The following is a 23102-nucleotide window of genomic DNA, read 5'->3' as shown; positions in this document are numbered from 1 at the left end:
TATAATCCATTAGCAGGGATTATAAACGTAAACTAGGCATCCTAAGAAGCCATTTCCAGTCTGTTTGGGTTACAATTTTCCTTGAATACAAAAACGTCACCAGGTATGATATTTAAGAGTCATTGTATGATGAAAATGCTCAGCATTACCTTCTGCACCATCTCTTTTGTATGCATCAAAATCTAAATGAAATAAAAAGTCAAGATTAGTACATAACATAGCTACAAAACCATAAACGTTAAGTACACAGAGATAAATATCCCAATGACTGCTCATACATTTTAAAGCTCTTGATGGTTTTCCAACCACAACCCTCAAAATAACAGTAATATCAACATAATCTAAAAGTAAGGTGGCCTCTATGCTGATTCACAGCCAGAGATATGTAAGTAGATCTACTGTAAAAATCTACTTAAGGTCTATCTTTAATAAACACGTGTAATAAAAACATCCCATTATGATAAGGCAAAGAGGTAAACTAATTGTCATTATTAATATTTAAATATAACTATGGCTTAAAAAAAAAAAGCTTCACAGAGCATTGCAAATCTGGCAATTCTTACCCAGAATGTTAAAAATTAGTGGAAAAAAAGGGGGGGAGCCTGGGTGGCTCAGTTGGTTAAGCATCCAGACTCTTGATTTTTGCTTGGGTCATGATCTCACAGTTGTGAGATCAAGCCCCATGTTGGGCTCTGCACTGGAGGCATGGAGCTTGCTTGGGATTCTCTATCTGCCCCTCCTCTAACCATGCTCTCTCTCACTCTCAAAATAAATAACCTTACAAAATGAAAAAAAAAAAAAGTGAAAAAGATATATACACAGATTTAAATTTCTTCTCTCGATTGTAAATTTCTTAAAGACAGAGAGTAGACCTTCACATATTCTCTGGAGTTAGCACGGTGCCCAGGCCAGAGGCAGGGCTCAGTAAGTATTCAATGAATAAAGACAAACATCTACATAATATCTGTAGATAGTTCTGTCCATTGGACCATATAGCTGCAAACTGGAAACATGTATTACAGAGCCCTATAAACCCTGAACTTAGAATTATCTTTCACATCTACCCCTGACTTTCCATTTCCACTGCTTCCTCTCCTCCCCTTTATTACAGGCTAATTTTGCTCAGGCATTCACTGTCCTTTGTTCTTAGGGAAGAAAGCCCTTCCTCTGTCCTGGGGGTGGTGAATATGGATCAGGCTAATCAAGGTTTTCTTTTTTTTAAACGTTTATTTATGTTTGAGAGAGCAAATGGGGGAGAAGCAAAGAGAGAGGAAGAGAGAGAATCCCCAGCAGGCTCCACACTGTCACCACAGAGCTCAACCTGGGGCTCGAACTCACAAAACATGAGACCATGACCTGAGCTGAAGTCGGACCCTTAACTGACTGAGTCACCCGGGCACCCCTAATCGATGGTTTTCACACTGGCTGTACGGTGGAATCACCTGGGGAGCCATAAAGACAAACAAACAAACAAACACCAATACCTGGCCCTCACAATGTTCTGGAAAAAGCTCTTCAGGTATTTATGTTGCGGGCCAGGCTAAGGACCAATGGCCTAAGATAATCATGATAATGCCCTTCTGAAAAGTTTTTAGTTGACAGTTTGTCCCCTCCCTAACTAGTCCACAAGCTCCTGGAGGCCAGAGCACATGTGTGTGCCTAGCTACAGGCTTCACACGTAACAGGTACTCAAAAAACTGTTTGCTAGTTGACTGACAATTCTCATAGTAATCCCAATTACTTTTCTGAAATTCAGTTAACTCCTAAAAAACATTCACACTCCTCCACTTCACCTTCTTTTTTAAACATTTAAATTGCAGAGAAATGCACTGTGGGAGAATATATGACAATTCCTTTGGGAAGAGGGCAATAACGAGATCAACCAATTTAATCATCGTGAGGACAGAACTGCTCATCACAAGTTCTCTTCACCCTCCGCCCCTCCCACCACACTAAGCTTAGCCTTCCTCATCACAACGGACAGCTCTATAAGGTAACCAGTACCTAAGTAAAAATACCACAGACACCATCCGTCAACCTTTCACTGAAATTCCACATATGTAGTAAGCAATTTCCTCTACTCTTCTTTCACACCATGAACGAAACCTACTATGTTGTCCTTGAGCGTACCTTCAACGCGTAGTGGCAACCTTCATCCTCCATCAACCGCCTCTATTCTCTCCTGCCACCAACTCACAACCATTTCCAAGCACAATCTGAGGGCTGCTACCAAAACAATTTTCTCTTTGGTGGCAGAAACCTCTTGTTGGATCTTTTGTACAAAAAATGGTAGAAAACTAAGCAAAAGGGGTGCCTGGGTGGCTCCATCGGTTAGGCGTCCGACTTCGGCTCAGGTCATGATCTCACAGTCTGTGAGTTCAAGCCCCGCGTCGGGCTCTGAGCTGAGCGCTCAGAGCCTGGAGCCTGCTTCTGATTCTGTGTCTCCCTCTTTCTCTGTCCCTCCCCCACTCATGCTCTGTCTCTCTCCCTCTCTCAAAAATAAATAAGCGTAAAAAAATAAAAAATAAAAAAAAAGAAAGAAAACTAAGCAAAATATAAAGACTATACCATAACTGCTTTGTTTTCACCCCAATACTTTATCTTAGATATTATTCATCTACACATAAAGACCTGCCTTATTCTTTTTAAACAACTATACAGTGTCAATCGATGATTTAACTAGTGCTCTAGTAATAAACACGTAGGTTGTTTCTGATCTTTACCTTTATAACCACACTTCAACAAATTATCCTCAAACACATGTAACCTGCCAGTAACAAGATAAACTCCTATAAGACTTACTGGGTCAAAGGTTATATCGGTTCAAATTTTTTATAAAGATAGCCAAATAGCTCTCAACCGACGTTATACCAATTTCTGAGGGTAGTTTTATCACCATCTTTCCAAGGGACCTCAACAGTAGCTTTTCAGTGGACCTGAGCTCCATCTCAGGCTCAAGGTCCTTAACCACAGCTCATCAACTCTTCAGTCCATTCAATAGGAGACCCGCAACCAGGCTGAGCCTGACTTTTCACGCTTCTTCACTAAGCACTTCTGGATGGTGGGTACCAAAGTGCCCTGTCCAGACTTACGCTTGCCCAAGCGCTAACGAGGATGACCAGAAAGCCACCCTTGATTCAAACTGTTCACTGGGAGGGCTCAGCTGTTAGGTGCCCTGTGGGCTACCAAACTCTTAGCATCTAGCAGAGGTCCTGGTGCACAGTGGCTATTAATGAATATCTGTAAAATGCTGAATGACTAATCCTAAGGAGTGGGCAGTATTATTAATCCCATTTTATAGTTGAGTAAAATTAGGCTCTACCATCTTACCCAAAGTAACAGAAATAGGCAACAGCTTGATCTAGAAACAGGACCTTACGTCTCATTTTCTTTTCAGCATGTTTCATTGCCTTGTTAAAAAGCCCATACCACATGAATGTTCGGGAAGCCAACAGTCAAAAATTTATACACGTCACGGGTATTTCCCCCATTAAGGAGATTCACTTCTAAAAGAAGCCACAAGTATCAAGAAAAGTCTACTGGACACAAGGTACAGTGATTACAAGATGTCCGTTCGTAAGTTCACTTCAAATTGACAAGCCTAATATTAAAGCTCCCCATTCTGACAGAAAATCATTTTCTAAGTGCCAACAGCTAGGAAACAGGGCTATAAAGGCTTGCTAAATTCATTAATAAGGCAGTCTGCAGTTATCTGATTTCACAGCAACACCTGCATATTTATCTACTCATTACCAATTGGATGATGGAATTTTTTCAAGCACATTTCAAAAATCTGCCAACTTCAAGTGTAAAAAAATAAACTTTGTGGTTAATTTTTCCCTTAACAAAGTACAGCTGTTGAGAATAATTGTTCAAGATCTTACCCTGTAATGTCAACTGCAGCAGAACAAAGAGTATTTAATTAGCAAATCTATCCAGTAATTCAACACCTATTATATAAAATGCCTTCGTGATTTTATTCAGGATAATTTGCTAAGAGGGTTATTACTGACATTCAGATGGAATTTAAAATTCCTACGCAAGTCGAGTCATAATAGCAGTAATGATCTCCCCAATCAGGAGATTCGGTGTCACACAAGGCTCTCTTGCAATGCAGCAGCCGATTTCCTGACTTCTTAATTCCTGGGCTCAGCTCAGTGAGAGCCCTTCATGCCGATATTTCAGTCAGCAATACATCTTTAATGGGACTCTATTAAAATAACTAGAACAAAAATGACTTTTTTTTGGTTAAAAAGAATGACAGCACTGCCATCATATCAATCATTGCAGGCTTTGCAGAACAGTGCCGTTAGGGGAAAAGAGGAGGGGGAAACAGGAAAGGAGTGGGGCTGGGGGTGGGGAGAGCAATAATTAAAATAATACGAAAAAGTATTTTAACCCCAATCTGAGCCTCTGAAGGCTGGTGGAGGGTGGTGGGGACTAAAAGGAAATGTAAAGTGTATTTTAAAAAACTTTTCTAAAAAAAATAATGTATTCAGGAACACACCCACGATGTGGTTTACTAAGCAGAAAGAGCAGGTTTATGATGCCGGGTTTAACAGCAGCAGCAACCCTAAGCCCAACTACTACTGACGTGTGTATTTACAGGTTCCCCTAACAAGGTCAGGATAAAATTGGGCTCCTTACTTTCTGCCAGGATGGAACACGTGTGTCTGGCAATGCATTTAAAGGTTACAAAAAATGGTTTCAGATGCTATTACAAACACTGTGCTTATTAATGCTACAGAGGAGCAAGAAAACACCACTTTTCCACAGTTAAAAACAAAGTTTCAAGCTCCTTTTCCAAAAGCACAGGTCCATCACAGTGCTATCTACTAACAAGAAACCCACTTTGATGACAGATGATGGTCGACGCTGCAGACACTCAACAGAAATCTTACAAGTTAAGAAAATGTTGGGAAAGGTCAAATCCTAAACAAATAATGCATGAAGAGAATGACAACTGAAATCTCAATGGCTTTAGGATTCTTCTGTTACTGATGACATAAAATTAGAAATAAACTGGAAAGGCTTTTTAAAAAAATACATTAGCATAAGAGGGGTAGCAAAATGAATGGTTTTGAAGGATAGGGAAAAGAAGAGTAGAAGAAATATAAATATTATGATATGTGGTAATCCAACCATTATGTAAGCTTTCCTAGTCCCAATTTCAGCAGTTTCCAAGCAGGACTCTGTGATACTCAGTTCTCCCACTTGGCAAACATGTATTTCATCCTCATTATATTTGACTGTCTTTTTCTTATTTTCCTTTTACCTGTTATTCCTAGATGTGTGTCTTCTCTATAAGATGTTCAAGGAGCATAGGCTATGGATTTAATAAGCACCCTACTTTCTGTCTTCACCACTTAACATTCCTGTCACACTGGGTTCCTTCCTTATTACCTTAAAACCGGAGTTTTACCTTCTGTGAAACTGGGATTAAAACTACCACCCAGGTCCCTGAGGTAGATGGGAATAAGAAATCTGTGCTGAAAACGTGGTTAGCAAAGATAAAACATTATACAAATACAAGTTGAGAAAAAACTTGGGGGTTGGAGCACCTGGGGGGCTCAGCTGGTTAAGGGTCCGACTTCAGCTCAGGTCATGATCTTGCGACTCGTGAGTTCGAGCCCCACATCAGGCTCTGCACTAGCGGTGCTTGGGGGTTCTCTCTCTCCCTCTCTTTCTTTGCCCCTTTGCTACTTGCGCTCTCTCAAAAAAAAAGTTGGGGGTCTGAAATGTGAGTAGTGGTCTAAACTGCCAATTAGTACCTAAGTGATTTAGAAACAATCTGAGTTTTCTCTCTAGATCTTAGATTCCTCATTTCTAAAATGGAAGAGGCTGGGATTCCTCCCAGATGTAAAAATCTAGAATCCAAGTTTGACATGTAAAAATACCTCTTCCTTCTATCTGGTTGTTTTGTCTTTCAACCATATTCATTTCTTTTTTTTTTTTTTTAATTTTTTTAATGTTTTTTTTTTAATTTATTTTTGAGACAGAGACAGAGCATGAGCATGAGCAGGGGAGGGGCAGAGAGAAAGGGAGACACAGAATCTGAAGCAGGCTCCAGGCTCTGAGCTGTCAGCACAGAACCCAATGCAGGGCTCGAACTCACGGAGTGTGAGATCATGACCTGAGCCGAAGTGAGACGCTCAGCCGACTGAGCCACCCAGGCGCCCCCATATTCATTTCTTTAGTATTGGGAAAGGAGGCACTAATATGTCCAACAAAGACCATCAGCATTACAAGAATATATCATATCCTAGGTTACTTTTGAAGGCTATGTGGTTGTAAAATAACTAGAAATATACAGGTTCTGACAAGTTCTCTGCATATAGCTTTATGCACTTAGCATAACTGGGTGGGTATATGTACAATATATAAAAATTTGACACCCTCTGCTGATATCTCCCCCTCTTGCTCAGGAGAATACACACACATACACATATATACATCAGGGTTTCTCAACCTCAGCACTACTGATTGACATTTTAGGCTGGAGAACTTTTTGTCACGGGGGGCTGTCCCCGGCCTCTACCCACTAGATGTAAGTAGCATGCATGCGCGCGCCCAAGTGCTCTCTCTCTCTCCAGCTGTGACAGCCAAAATTATCTCCAGATATTGCCAAATGTCTCCTGGGGGACAAAATTGCCCCTGGTTGAATAACACTTTCTCTCTCCAAGCCCATTTTCCACCGTCTGTCCCACAAGCATTCATTCCTAAACTGCATCCATCTTCTCCAAACCCTCCCCAGCTCCAAACATGAGAAATGGCCCCTCCAAGAGCCTCGAACTGAAACAAAGGGCTGACTTCCTTTCTAATCCAACGAACAAGTCTCACATAAGACTCTGTCTTTCCAGGGTTGCTTCCTGCCAATGTGCTCTCCCTCCTTCTGGCCCTCACCACTCAGACTACCTTGTCTCCAGCTTCACGACCTTTCAACTCATTCTTCACACTTTTCCAGTGTTCTTTTTCAAATGCACTCTTTGCAATGAAATTCAAATCCCTTAGCTTGACCCAAGACTCATGATGTACTCGAAGCTGACCTCATCTTCGAATGCTTCCCACATGCATACTTCAACTCAACCTTCCTGAAATATTTTGAGTTCCATGGACGAGCCATGCTCTTTTCTTGCTTCTGTGCTTTTCACATGCTGTTTCTCCACACTGGTCCAAAGTGTGGGTTCAGAAGTTAGGCTGTGTAATGGTTAATTTTATGTGTCAACTTGGCTAGGCCAGTGATAACCAGTTATGTGGTCAAACATAAGTCTAGAAGGCTTTCTTGTTTTTGTTCTTTTGTTTTGTTTTTACATGAGACCAATTTTTAAATCAGCAGACCTTGAGTAAACAGATTACCCCCCACCATAACGTGGGTGGACCTCACCCAATCAATTTCAAGGCCTTAAGAGAATAAAGAACGAAGTCCCCTGAAGAAGCTGCAGATTTCAGACTGAAGCCGAAACATCAACTCAGGTGCTGTGTGTTTGGGTTTCCAGCCTGCTCACCTGCCCTGAGAGCGCAGTCTTGCCATCCCCTACAATCACATGAGCCAATTCCTTAAAATCAATCATTCAATTAATCAATCAATCACTCTCCCCTCCCACACCCTCCACACCCCTTCCTCCCCACCAAAATGATTCTGGTTCTCTGCAGAATGCTGACTGATACAGGCTACTTATAAGTTCAAAACCTAACAGCACTGCTTAAAAGCTGTGTGACCTCAGGCACACAATATAACCTCTCTGTGCCTCCAACTCTTGACTGTAAAATGGAGATGATAACCACAGCTTCCCTACAAGATGGCTACTGTGAACATTACATGTAACATATGTAGACTATTTTCTACAGTTCCTGGTACATAAGTGCTTATAAACATTAGGTATTATTATCACTTAAATGTCTACTTATTTTACAAGGAACTTCACACCATCAGAGAAGCCTCTCCGGCCTCCCCAACTAAATGAAATTAAGGAGTACATTATTAGTCCAATTTAGCCCTCAAAGTCCTCTGTGTATACCCAGAGCACACCGCTCTAATACAAAGGTAAGTAAGACACTATAAGCAAATTATAAACAGAGATCATGTCTTAGCGATTAAACCTAACACAATGCCTGGCACAGGGATGCAATAAACATTTATCTTTTATGTTCTAATAAAAGGAGGCAAACCCAGGTGGTCTAACATGAGAAGAGCAAAGCAATGAACTGATAAATCCATCTCCACAACAGATGGACCCTAAAGGTAGTTGCAGTAAGTGGCAATTAAACCCATACACAGTATGCATTTAAAAGCTAACTCTTGGGGCGCCTGGGTGGCACAGTCGGTTAAGCGTCCGACTTCAGCCAGGTCACGATCTCGCGGTCCGTGAGTTCGAGCCCCGCGTCAGGCTCTGGGCTGATGGCTCGGAGCCTGGAGCCTGTTTCCGATTCTGTGTCTCCCTCTCTCTCTGCCCCTCCCCCGTTCATGCTCTGTCTCTCTCTGTCCCAAAAATAAATAAAAAACATTGAAAAAAAAAAATTTAAAAAAAAAAAAATAAAAGCTAACTCTTTTGGGGTGCTTGCGTGGCTCAGATGGTTAAGCAGCCAACTTCGGCTCAGGTTATGATCTCACAGTCTTCGGTTTCGAGCCACGCATCAGGTTCCGTGCTGACAGCTCAGAGCCTGGAGCCTGCTTCAGATTCTGTCTCTCCCTCTTTCTCTCTCTGCCCCTACCCTACTCGTGCCGGCTCTCTCTCTCTCTCTCTCTCAAAATTGAATAAACATTACAAAAAATTATAAAAGCTAGCTCTTTCAGGGGCTCCTGGGTGGCTCAAGTTGGCTGAGCGTCTAGCTCTAGGTATCGGCACAGGTCATGATCTCACAGTTCATAGGTTCCAGCCCAGTGTTGGGCTCTGTGCTGACAGAGGAGCCTGCTTGGGATTCTCTCTCTCCCTCTCTGCCCCTGCCCTCCTTGTGCACTCTCTAAATAAATAAATAAACAAACAAACTTTAAAAAATTGTTTAAAAGCTAGCTCTTTCCATGCAAGAAGTGAAAAGTGAATCCGTTTTAACCCCACCTTCAAGCACAATGCATGTTAAACAAATATTCACTCATGAGAAATGAATTTCTACCCCAATGATAAAGCCCCATTAAATATAAACTTGACTAAAAGTGTAACTCTCCTACACAACTCTTTCCAGATAAACTGATTTTCTTTTAAATCCATAATTTACAACCTAGACGTTCCGATAGCTCATGTGTAAAGAATATAAAACACACTGAATAAACAAAGCTTTCTGAAAGGTTTCTCCTCCCTAACACATATATTTATAATATTTATGAGTATCTCTCGATTACTGCCCTAAAATGTGTCAAGGCTCTAATATTGACTTAAAAACTTAAAATACTATGGTCTGTGGCACTGTATGAAATGGAAAGTGAACTTCTCCCTTCTCTTCTCATTTCTTGCCCTGGAAGATTTATTCCTCTTGTGGACTTAAAAAAAAAAAAAAGTTTGACTTTTAAAAAACTGTTTTCACCTTTAAATAAAACTTCCTTTCACAACATTCTTACTCTCTGTTCCTCCTCCACACCAACCTCCATCCAGCTCAGAAACTCATGTCCCCTAGGCTTCACTTGAACTTCTGTGCATTACTGCCATACTTGGGATTATCTCTGACACAGGACCCTGGAGAGTGTGCAGAGCTGGCTTTAAAGCACACTTGAGCTAAATCTACTCACTGACACAAGAGTTCAAGTGTGAGCCTACACTCTTAAATATTACATCTCCAAAAAATACCCAAACCCTAAGTCACCAAGGTTGAAACTTGGAGCAGGAGATATTAACCTAAGGTCAAGAAATGTGAACATTCTTGAAACCATAAGGAAAAATTTGAATGCGTGCTTACATGCGTTTTTCTAGGAAGAGGGTCCCCATTCCATCAGATTTGAAACTGTGATTCATTTAAATTTAAGTACCGCTGAAGATGCTCCAATTAGCTGGAAGAGTCGAGCTTTCAGATTTCTCAGAATTCACATAATGTCCATGAGACTAGAAACACCCCTACACAAAGGTCTTTGCCTCCCGCTTTGGAGCTGGGTATTTTCAGCCCCTACCAGTGTTATTTCCCTCACAAGAAAACACGGACACGTCAAAAGGCTCAGATTTGGTTCCCTGATTGACTCCTCACATAACTCATCTGGGAGGCTAATTAAGACACGGCCAAACTATGTCCGCGCTTTAGTGAACATCGGCGCTCAGGCAAGTTTCACACACCCTGATTAAAATTGACTCAAAGTGTCTTACTTCAGTAATCACTTAGACGGAATGAATTTTACATTAGTGGGATCAAGCATGCACCAGGCCTCAGTGGAAATGAAAAGGGCTTATAGTAATAGGATTTATAAATCCACCCATTAGGTTAATGGCTAAATGATTTACATGTAACTTTCTCCCCCACTCCGCCTTCCCTCACCCTTTAACTCAGTAAAAACTATGCTTGGCATTTTCCACTGCAGTGCCATACACAAAGGAAATAGCCTTTCTATTTTGGGACATACTAATTTCTAATAATGGCTTGGGTAGCTACCATTAACTCTTTCAAAGCACAAATAATTGACTAATAAAATTAAGTATTCTATAAGGCCTGAAAGTGCTTAATTGATCATAATTGTCTATTTGAGAAGAAGGCGTCAGGCTGGCTATGCTCAGATAATGAAGTTGGGCAATTCTGAAGCACTGCAATCAAGATAATACTTACAGCTAAAAAGGACATTAGCATTTTCTAGAATCTGCAACATTTTCGTTATAAGTGAGGTCATGGGAATATGTGACTAGAAAACTTTGTGCTCCCAGCCCCCACAAATGGAAAATTTACCAGGTTTTCACTTATCGTTACTTAGTACCTGGCCTAAAGCTCAACCCTGGCAGAACAGCTAGGTGGTGGTCTGGCGGACAACTTGAAGCTAAGAGGGTGGCCAAGGTGTTACTGTCCTTATTTTCATGGAAGCATTTTTAGTTTCTGGAAAGCTCCTTTTTAAGATTGGTGTGTGACAAGATGTCATGGCACAGTTCATCATTACTCTCTGCTCTGGGAAGGTCAGAGGCAGAACTTTTTAAACCCAACACGTGGGATGGGGGCAACTCCCTAGCTCAGTACCAAAACACGACATTTTGATTCGATACTGCCTGTACTTGCCATATGCTCTCTTAGAAAAAACTATTATTTATTATTTTAGCAAATGCTATCCTTTGCCCTCCTGTTTATTAGCAGTTCAGAAAACAGATCCTAGGAGCTACCTATGATTAAAGTATGGAGGGTTCCCGCTTCAATGAAAAAAATCTTCTCACAGAAAGATAGTCTAGTTTTAGGGAAACATAACTGTGTTCACTTCTCCAGAGACACATGTGTTACAGACACATGTTCAGGCATGCCTCTAGAATAAACATATTTAAGGATCAATCAAATAACGTTTTCTCATATACCCATCACTCTTCCTCCTAACCCATCAGCTTCTATTTTTCTCCAGGAAGAATACAGAGAAATTCTGAAATCAACGGGTACCAGGTTTAGAAGTCATTTAGGATGGAGGTGCAGAATATGACGGAGATAACAGATCAATACAAAGACTATACAAGGTTTGCCTCCTTATGACTTTAAAAAAAAAAGAAAAGCACCTTTACTTGTGGACGTCATTGTACTGCCTCTCTCTAATGTGGCCAAGGCTCAAGAATGTGATATGAATTGTAGGAAGCACAGTAATTTTCTCATCATTTACAATCTCAAAAAGGAACTGATTCATTCACTTACCAAGTATTTACCGAGTACTTCTCATGTCCTAGGTGTAATGGAACACAAAAGCAAATGATTCCCATACAATGTCTTCCCTGTCTAGTGTGTAACATCTAGCGGAGCAGAGAACCAAATATGTGACTGGGAACACACACACACACACACACACACACACACACACACCCTTAATAGGGGCTCCTTATTAGGGACTAAGAGGCAAAGGAAGATGGGGGAAGAGTGTTGGTGAGGATCCCAAGGACAAAGAGAAACTCAATGGTGATTAAACAACATTAAACTTTACACAATTTTAAGGTTTTTTTGTAACAGAAAGCAAATAAAAATATGGCGAAGGCTAGAATGCTCAAGAAAGTGGGGAGAAGGCAGGAGAGAGGCCCAACTGCAAAGGGCCTTGTAAGCCACATTAACAACTTTAAACTGGGGAGTGCCACCACCAGATTGACAAGTTAAAGAAGTCTCTCTGGCTATAAAACACGTGGAGAATACATATCAGCCGGGGGTGGGGGGGTGGCGTCCAGGGGGAAGTAACGAAGCTTACACGGCATAATAGCTGTCGCAACGGAGAGACTCGCAGGCATTTAGGAAGTGGAATCTACAGGACTCACCACCTGACTGGATTTAGGGCATGAGGAAGGGGTGGAGGAGTCAGGTATGATACCAACGTTCCTGGCTTAACAACTGGGGAGATAGTGCCTGTCACTCACTGAGACCGGGAATCCGGGAAGGGGAACAGGCTGGGGAGCAGAACCTTAAGAGCAGTTTTGGAATTGATGAATGCACTATGCCTGTGGGCGCGTGAATGAAGATGCCAGGGAGGCAGACGGAAGGTAAGGTGCTCAACGGAGGAGACGTGAGAAGTTTTGAATACAAGAAACGCAATGCCATAAATGAATAAGAAACAGAGATGCCACAAATGAATAAATCATAGCAATGTCAGGATGCAGACAGAACCCATCGGAACAGAGGGCAGAGCTCACCAAGGGACAGCAGGGGAAAAGGGAGACAAGGCACACCAGCACCCAAACCACAGTAAATGGGCTCCGTGGGTCCCTCGATTCCTCATTCCTCCTCCAGAACCTTCCTTTCCCTTTCAGCTCTCAGATCTCCATTCTTGCTGTCACAATTGGCAGGTGTCGCACAAACCAGTGGACACCGGCAAATGTGACGCAGGCTGCCACAGACAGCCAGGCACCACACACTGACCTTTAACGAGACCGATCCCAACAGGTGGCTAGCGCCTAATACAAATAATTGTATCAGCCCTCCAAACAAGGTCAAAGAAGAGGGGAGCACCTTGCCTTTTCTCGAGCAGCCACAACAGCCAAAGGCAGTGGCTCCCCTCCTTGAGGCAGGGATAGGCTCCACAGAAGACTGACCGTCAATCAATTCACTTCACAAGAGCCTCCTCCAAGCTCGGGCATAGCTGTCCCTTCCCTGCCTCTCTCCTGCATCCGGGAGGGGGGAGGAGTTGTGCCACTCTTACGGAGAGTTTGGGGCCATTTGTGAGCAGTTCTGACTCATACTTGTCCAGTTAAAAAAAAAAAAAAAAAAAAGCTACGGAGGAGGGGTTCCTCTGTTTCCAAATAACATTCTTCACACTCTCTGAGAGAAACTAAGTCATAAGTGATTAAATTAATTGCCTTGGTTGCTAATTTGGTTTTGATAACATCAAATGTCTCACGGTTCTCATGTACCTTTGACCTCAGAGCAAGCTACTGTTGTGACAGAACAGACAGCTGTAGGCCAGGGGGCAGAAGGAGGCTCGCACAAACTCCTGAAAGAAAACCGCCTTGATCGGAGCCCAGAAATTCCACCGGGCGCTCAATGGCCAGGAGCCCTGTGCCGGGCAGTAGGGCCCCATGTGCCGACCTACAGCCCTTCTCCTTGGCTTTCACACACAAAACGAGATCTTCCTTTCCTCAAAGACAACCGCCTCTGCTCTCCCCCTCTTAAGCCCTGTGACTGCCAACGGCACGGCTGCGACCAGCCGCACACCACCGGCGCGCGGGTGCCCGGATCAAGATCACATTCCTGGCAGCTGCACAAGAGCCGCCGCTTCAGCTGCTTCTCGGTCTTTATTTTGAAAAGGCAGGATGGGCTCAAGGGCATGGTGGCCTGTCACACAAGAAGAGACGAAAGATTAAAAAAGATAAAACCCAAACCTGTGAGGGGTGTGCAGACTCACAAGAGCCTGCGAACCGAACGAGAGCTTCAGAAAAGCGCGTAGGGCAGTTTACAAACTGGTCAGGAGTGTGTGTGTTTCTCTGAGTGACATGACGGGGGGCGGGACTGATTATGGGATTAAAGAACAGATCTAACTATAGGTCAGTTCTTAGTCAATGGGACTAAAACAAATGAATTCCCCTGCTACTAATTTGGAAAACACTTATTTTCAGAACTCTGAGCCCAGAGCATTAAAATATTGGGATGTGCTGCCAATGCCAAAGTGACCTACTTAATCAGTCCCCAGAACCGAGAGAGCATGTAAAAATTAAATATAAATCCGCAAAACTTAAAGAGTATGGTTAAAGAGAACTTACCTATGCAAAATACAAAATGTGTTCTCTTTTTCCCCCTTTACCACCACCATTACCACCAGATCATTCTTGACTAATTCTTAGAAGCTGAAGACCAACTTGGATTTTGATGTATAAACTGCTTTTGACGATATTTCATTTTAAACAGATCAACACTTAAAAAAAAAATGCAAGCCGAAGACACCCTTTTGAGAAACCAAGAAAACAGATGTGGAAGCCGTTTGTTTAGATGAAGAGGAATTTTCGCTTTTATAGGAATACAATGATTCATGAAGAGGAAAAAAGTCTGTCATCAAGTTTACTTCAATAGATACTCTTGGGTTTGAGGCAGCTTTCTAAATATGGCCATTGCTTTTCTTCACATCTCATCTCTCCTGAAATATCTCAAACTACCACTAACAAACATTACATTTATTGTCTTTGTTCTTTTAAATTTTTTGCTTAGTTAATATATTGTGCAGGAGGAAAAAAAAACCCGACAACTCTGGTACTACAGCATTACATACTTGTTTTTATTGCTTAGGTAGCTGGACAAAATACCTTCTGCTTTTGCGACTTACCAGAAACCAGCCAGCTTGAGACTGTGAAAACATCAGGAATGCCAAAACCATGACAGTAAGTTCAGAACTAAGAGCTTTCCTGAACTCCAAAGGAGATGGAATTAAATAAAAAAATAGTGAAGTTTTTGCAAGAACTTTTAGCCAAGAGGATAATCTGTTTTCTTCGGTCGTGTGCTTGATGGAGATACCAAGACAAACTAAAACAGGGGAAAAAGGCCAAAAAAGGGGGGCTGCTGTGGGGGGCACTGGGTTCAACCGAGACAGACGCCGAAGAAATTCCTCTCCTGCCGTGCTGTGCCGTATACCCATGTGCTTGCACCCTCTGTTCCTCACCCACTGGCTGCTAAGCCCACGGAGGCTCAGTGGGTCTGTGTTCAGGGCACGCTTCGGATTCACAGGCACGAAGCCTGCAGCCATGAGGGCTTCACCTTCCATGTGCCTCTGCCTCCTCAACAGAATAATAAGGCCACATCAGCCAATATCCCTCCATTGGCTTTGTTTGATAAACAAAAACATCACACCTCACAATTCCCTACCCCTTAAGATTCTGCTACGATGCCAATTAAGTACACAGAAAAAAAAGAAATCAACTCTTTTCTGTAATATCCCCATGTGCCCATATTTTACATTACTTCCTGTAGCTTATAGTTCAAAAATAGAGGTTTTAACCTACCCTCAATCTAACAACCTAATTTTGAAGACGCATTTTCAAAATACACATACTCCTGCTATGAGCTACAGCTCAGTCTAGGAACCCACGCTTAATGGACGACAAAATTCTGTATTCATGTATACATACCTATTTTTTCTGGGCAAAGAATCCACAACTATCACCCAATCCTCAATGGGTCACGCTCTCAAAAAAATTAGCCTCCCTCACAGAACTTGCAGTGATTTCATAATTACATTACATCAGTCCTCAAACAATCTAAGCAGTTACCTGGTGTATTTCATAACCATGGCTTCTCTTGATTTATCCAAGAGGCTGCCAAAGAGGAGCAACCTGTTTGGCTGGCTCCAGCACCACTTACAAACCCTTCGCTGATCATCCTAAGAAACAGTGTCAACCATCAGTCACAGGTGAGGGGACGAAGACAAAAGATGAGCCTTAACAAATCTGTGAGCACTACTATTATCGTTACAGAGACAATGTGTAGTTTCGATTAGGTGGGTCTAAAGGTTGGTGAGTTTGCTGGCTGGCTGCAAGGAATCTGACCCATCACAATAACTTTTATAGTTTGTTTAGTCAACACATATTGACTTTCTACTACATGAAAAGTATCCTTACAGGTGCTGGGATGAGACCAAGGGAAGGACATGATCTAATTTTCAAACAACCCTGCAGACACGGACAATGGGTTGTGGGGAGCAAAGAGGAGAAGCGCCAGTCGAGAGGAGTGATGCTACGGGCATGGGAAAAGGTGGTAGCAGCAGGGCGGGATGGGAAGTAGAATCAGGACACGCTAAAGGTTGAGATGTAGGAAGTGGGGAAAAGAGAGAACGGTGGTGCCTCAAAGTTCATTATGAGAGAGCAAAGCGTGTTTGTGAAATTAGTAGCAATACAGCTGTTTTTAAAAAATCGAAAAGACTAGCTATAAAGTTGGACTGCAGACATTCTTGTACCAGTGTTTCCAAGTCTTAATGGTAGGCATTTCAAGATGTCACCGCCCTTAAGGAACTTAAGAGATAAATGTGATCACTTCCAACCAAGCAGTTTTGACTGTCTGTAAACAAAAGGAACAGAACTCAAGAGTTGTCTTGCAGGAATGTAAAAACAGGATGACTGAGCCAATCATACCAAGTGCCATACCAATGGACTGATCGATTAAAACCTTCTCTTTGGAGGCTCGCTCCGGTCTTCAGCTGAGTCCGAAAACAGAAGCAGCTCTGGGTGCATGCAGGGAATAGTACCTATGATATTAAAAGGGAGGGAGGGCAGTGCTGATGAAAAAGCAATGGGATGAATGGTTTCTGACCCCATCATTTAAATGTCCTTGTCCCTACCTAGTGTTATCTTTAAAAAAAAAAAAAAAAAAAAAAAAAAAAAAGAAAGAAAGAAACCATGAGGAACAAAGGTCCAGTAAAGACATGAAGTCCGGAAACCTGGGATCCAGTGAGTTTTAGTGGCACAGCCAAGCTGTCCTTTAAAGCCTAACTCTCTTTGTAATTTCTTTGTAATAATAATTTGTAATAATAATAATAATAATATATAAGAATCTCACCTCTTCCCTTCCCACCGGTGCCTTTCTTTCTGTTACTACGATTTCGATTAAGCATACTCATTCACTTGACAAACATGCAGTCTGTACTGCTCAAAACATGGTGCTTATCTCTTAGAATATAAAATGTACTCTGTGCTCTTGCAGACCCTGTGATCTACACATCCCAAATGTCCACAATGGTCTCATTTCTTCTTTATCTTTTAAGGGCTCGACCCCTCCACCTCATGTTCAATGTGTAAAACCTATGTTGCCTTGTAGCTTCATTCTCAGAACTCAACTCCATTCATTCTTTCAAAGGCTGGTGGTCTCTTCTCACTTCACATAATGGTCATTGCTTAGGTGAGACACTTCAACAATCACCCGAGCACCTACCCTGACAGAATGAATAGGCACTTCACTGTTTCCCCTTCATCATCACTAGCCTCCATCAGATCCTAATGACAAAGCCTATACATGAACACACCTCTAGACACTGTCAAATTTTCCACGGTGGGCAAAATGACCCCCTGGTGAGAATCTCTAACCTCTAGCAATGATTCTCTGTGCACATGCTTGGGCGGAGACTGATTTGCCATAAAGCATACTGATTCCAGACATATGCCTATGGTTGTCAAGATTATTTAGCGCACGGGACTACATTATCTAAGATGGATTTTTCCACGTTTAGACAAACATATAAAGTCTCCAAATATGCCAGACAGCTTTCCTCTGCACATCTAGGTGCACTCTCCACCCTGCTCTCGGTGTGGTGGGGGGGAGGCTGACCTAACGGACTATATCCCTCATCACCTAATTTTCAACTGAGTGTGACTAATGGAGAACACTGTATAGATCAGGAGGGAAATGAGGACCGGCTATCGATGTCCCTGGCTTTTTTCCCTGAGGGGGCATGTAGGGACTGGCTAATTCCATCCACGTAGGATCATGAAGCCCTCTTCACCCAAATCCCTTTTCTGGGGTTAGGTATGTGTTCCTCCTCTTTCACCGGACAATCTAACACCCCCACTGTAAATGACCCCAGAGTTGGCATAATTCTCTTGTGATTTACAGGGGGATCGTGCCCCCATTTTGGTAAACAATCTCTTTATCAAATCTTTCTATTAATCCCAATGTCATCTCTTTCCTACTGGGGCCCTGACTGACACACCAAATACATTTTTATTTATTTTAAATTTTAAAAACAAGCAATTTAAAAATGTTCCCCCTTGAAGCCCCATTCTCCTAAAAACACATTCCCAAGAGGCACTGCATCTTGAAGATCTAGGCTTTTAAGGTTTGTGAGGAAGATACACTGTGAGCTTTCTTCAAAGAACAAGTGTATGATGTATCTCTTTTACTGTTACATATTAACTAAAATGTTCAAATTTCCACTTCTTTTAGCCTTACCTTACTGGAAAGAAAAAGAAAATTAGTGAACACTATAATAAATAAAGAACACTACCTTCCACCTTATGGTCTTGACAACTGGACAATTATTGCATAATTATTTTAAGGTAACTGACGCCATTATTTTTCCCTTTACATATTTAAGGCCTCTAATTACATTGTACATTAACACCGAGGACCGGGACTATATCTTAAAATTGTTTCCCTCACACTTACTCATGCCTTGCAATAGTTCCTTTAAGAAACAAAATATTCAAGGGGTGCCCGGGTGGGGGGGGGGCGGCGGGGGCGGGGGGGCTCAGTTGGTGAAGCAACCCACTCTTGGTATTGGCTCAGGTTGTGATCTCGTGGTGATGAGATGGAGGCCCACGTTGGGCTCTGTGCTGAGCATGGAGTCTGCTTGGGATTCTCTTGCTCTCCCTCTCTCTCTGCCCCTCCCCCTCTCATGCTCTTTCTCTCTCTCAAAATAAATAAACATTAAAACAATATACTCAGTAAGTATCTGTTGACAGTTGGAAATAGTATCAACAGAAAGAGAACATGAGGAAGCAGGAAAGCTAGTCCCAAAAGCTACGCTCCCTTACTTTAGGATTTTCTTATCTGCCTTGCCTTACCCAAAGATTTTGTCACCAGAAGAAAAAGAAAAGCTTCACTGCAAGGTGAATATAAATTCTAGGAAAACAGCTGTATACCCATCAAGATTATTTTCCACAAGTAGCCAACATGAAACAGAATTTACAACAGAGACAGGAAGAAGGGTAGGTGGAGTTAGAATAGAAGGAAATGAGGAGGCTCAACAAGAATTAATTACTGGTAATTACACATGCTACAGCCTCTCTTCTTTCTCCACCCTCTAGCTAATCAACAGTGGGAACAGATGTGGTCTGTGGTATTGGGGAGGGGGTGCTTAACAGCTGTTGGGAGAACATGACATTAAAAAGCAGCCTTGTCCACAGAAACCCAAGAGTTTCACTGTTTGAAAGAAAAGAGGTAATGAATAATGACCACAGTCTTACTTTGAACTTCAACCTCTTCCGGCCAATAATACAAAAGTTCTCGTCCTGATTTCTGATCACCTACTGCAGTATGTTCACTATTTTCTATTACAAGAGTGCCTCAATATTGGAATCTGTTTCATGTGCCTTATCCACGTACTCCTGAAACCAGTACAGAGATCCAACCACTCCTTATTGAATAAGCAGTCAATAAATCTTGACTATGATAATGATAATTAGAAGGCAAACTCTGAAAGTGCCCACTATAGGGAATACCAAATTAGGGTGAAATAATCCCCAATTTGCTACACTCCTTCTGGATGCTCTTCTAGGAGATGAGAACTCTGAAAACAATGTGGAAATCAGAACATTCCAGTTTGCTTCTTTAAAAATTTCAAGAATGTAGCATACTGTCATTGCATACAGTCTTTCCTAAAAAACAAAAAACACAAACTAAAGCCCAATAATAAATTTAAAAACAATACCACAATCAAGGCTTTAACAAGAAATGTATTCACTTACCCCCAGGGCCCAAGGAATGCAGATAGGGGGCACAGATCTGCCTTCAGGAATTATCAGGTGACTGCTATCTATGATCTCAAACGCCCCGTGCTGGAGTGCCTGAGAAAGTTTTTGTGTGTGGAACCAATTAGGTTCCAAAAAGCTGTAAATACGTCCATTTGTTCACAAATCCCAAGTGGTACTCAGTAAGTGACTGGTTCTGCCACTGACAGCAAGTACACTGACTGACTGCTTTTGCCAAAAGAAACGTGCAACTATGTTGGAAGCTTTGCAAGTTCTTGAGTAGCTTAACAATTAAAGTTCTTCTTGGCATAAATGTTATTTATGTACTTGGGTGTGAGGTGTATATACACATGGAATGTTTAAGAGGGTACATGTTTCACAGGCACTTGCAGGATACTATACTAATCTCCTATATCTAAGCTTATTAAATTGAGTTTGCATATTCTCAAATTTACTTCTGTGTATTTTGGGGGCAACTTCAAAAATTTCATTCAGTTTCAGTATACGCATGAATATACGCAGTATACTGCAAGAACTATGATTCAATCCCGTGGGGGATAATTAGAGAAAGACGGAGCTGGGGCAGGGAAGAGGAAAGGAAGGTAAAACCTAATGGCAGAACAGGAATAAAGACTTTTGGAATGAACCCATAGGAAAAATACAAGAAGGTGAGCACAAAGCACAGCTGGGAGGGACTCACAACTACACCCTGCCGGCATCTCAGAGCCAGCAGTGGAGGTGGGGGGCCTGGGGAGAGGGACATGCAGATTTTGAGTCTGAAAACTAGGAAGGCCCTGAGCAGCTAGGTAGAAAACCAGCCATGGGAGAGGCAGAGAGATGCCTCAACGCATGTTTGTTCTGTAACCAAGCAAATGTTCTACTAAACAAGGGATGGTAAATGAACATGAATATACAGTACCCGTTATTACTAAATAAGAGTATACATTAAAGGGCTGTTTGTATTACACTGAGATTATTCAAGTGCATATAAATACTACTCTTCCTTAAGAAATTCCATAGATCCGCTCTCACCTTCAGAGCCCCTGTGACTATACTTTCCATGTGGTCTCAAGTTCTCAGGCTTACATTCTACAGCCATGAGTTTTCAGAAACCTCTTCCTCCTGGTGAGAAAAGGACTATACCTTCCTTTGCAATTCAATGGGATGAAGCTATTCTTTTTGGCGTGCTCTGCAAACCCACCTTTTGAGCCCTAGAAATAATTTTAATCATCTGCAGAAAAGCGCATAAGAAAGTTTAAATTAATCCTTCATCCTAAATTATGTTGCTTTTCTGCATCAGCAAAGACACATTACCATGCAAAATAATGAGTTTTCTTTTTGTCTGATAGAGAATATATTTGGGAGAGAAATGGGAGTTTCTGGCAAAAAATAAAGGCTTCATTACTTCAGCTTTAAATGTAAATTAGGCACTCAGCAGCATGCAAGTTAGGACAATTTTCCTTACACAAGATGAATTATATTTTATTCCTTAGTTCTTAACAAGAGTCACTTCCTTAGACATACCTAACCCTTAAACAAAGGCTGTTCTTTGTCACAGCTAGGGAAATGTTTTTATTACTGATGTTCTTTAAATATGAATAAAAATCTCTCTTCTATACTCATGCTCATAACAAGCTGCTACTTAGGCAAAGAATATCTAAAATGAATATAGAAATAAAAGGGGGAATATTTGCTTTCTATGTGAACAGTACACCTATCACCCCAACTAGTGGAAAGGCCTTTAAAAAACAACAACTGTCCTCTGAGGCTCTAATACTGTCTAACTTTGCAAGACAGTGATAGCTTTTGAAAGTGAAAAAGACATTAAACACACATCCGATTGTCCAGAATCACACCAACATAACAACTACCAGTGTTCTGTGGGGTTTTGCTCGTTTTTAAAAGGTGATCACTTCTCTGATATTCATACAACTTTCTCCCTCTGTCTGGAACTCAGTGTATCGAAATGTCTGTTCTGCAAAGCCCCTGAACAAGACCCAACCAACCCAGTTCTTCACCAGTGACCTTCAGTAAATAGCCCTTACCATTATATCCATTATATTAAGCACTCAGGAGAACATTCTTAGGCAGGCAAGGATCAAAGACGTTTCTCTGAGTGTTTTGTCCTAGTTAACCTGAATACATTACAAGACACTGCATCTTTAAGCCTGAAGTTCCCTGAACCACTTAAGGCAAAAATATAGTCCTGAGATGTTAGAGATGTTAGTCTGGAATTTTCCTTTAGTTCTGCACAACCTGAATATATAAGTTCAGAAAGAAGAAAAGGTCAAGGAAATATGCTCGACGTTTTATTAAGTTAACTCACAACACTTTCTATCCTAACATGTGATATCAAATTTTTAATATCAACTTTACACTTGAGAGATTCTCCAATTGTCAAATGCCTTTTCAAGCAAAACTCTCTAATATTTAAGATGATGAGAGTACAATTGACCTAAATTTTAGCATCATGGAATCTCAACTATGTGAATCATACTAAGATTGTTACTTTTTCTTCTTATATGTTGGCTGTGCCTTTTCTAAGTAGTGTAGAATCCTGTTCCTGTACCAATTTTTCTGTTGCACTGCAGCAAATATCCACACAAGGGAAGAGAAACTTGGCATTTATTTTTGCTATTACAGAAGTTTCTACCTATAACACCTAAACACTTAGGAAGCACCAAGAAAATTAAACGTTTACGTATATTTTTAAAAGTATACTTAAAATATTTTACATCATATAGACAGGCTAGGTAAATGTATTTAGAAACATACATCTTACAAATAAAATTATAAACAATGGCAGAATTATGTGACAGTCTCTCCCCACCCAAAACAAGGTTAAGTTAGATTTTCTGGAACAGAATCATCCAATAGTACTTCCTGTAGTGACAGAAGTGTTCTGTATCTGCACTGTCTCACTCGGCAGCCACAACTGACTAGTGAATATTTGAAATGCAGCTAGTGTGACTGAGGAATTGAATTTTTAATTTTATTTGGTCTTAAATAATTAAATAGCCTAATGTGGTTAATAGCTACCAGGCCTATATAAAGAGACAATGAAACATGGCTAGTGTGACCGAGTAA

The 23102-nt window shown here is 41.4% G+C and overlaps 1 protein-coding gene across 2 annotated transcripts in view; it reads right to left on the bottom strand.

The window, feature by feature from the left end:
- POLA1 (DNA polymerase alpha 1, catalytic subunit) overlaps positions 1 to 23102 on the bottom strand; it is a 302116-nt gene that overhangs the window by 185060 nt on the left and 93954 nt on the right. For both annotated transcript variants that reach the window (XM_049643627.1, XM_049643628.1), the window contains exon 27: positions 150 to 182. In XM_049643627.1, the coding sequence (XP_049499584.1) occupies positions 150 to 182 (33 nt within the window). The remainder of the gene's footprint in view (positions 1 to 149; positions 183 to 23102) is intronic.

This window comes from Panthera uncia, chromosome X, assembly GCF_023721935.1.
Source record: "Panthera uncia isolate 11264 chromosome X, Puncia_PCG_1.0, whole genome shotgun sequence".
Taxonomy (NCBI): Eukaryota; Metazoa; Chordata; class Mammalia; order Carnivora; family Felidae; genus Panthera; species Panthera uncia.
Note: the sequence above shows the minus strand (reverse complement) of the source record. Positions and strands in the feature narration are given on the sequence as shown.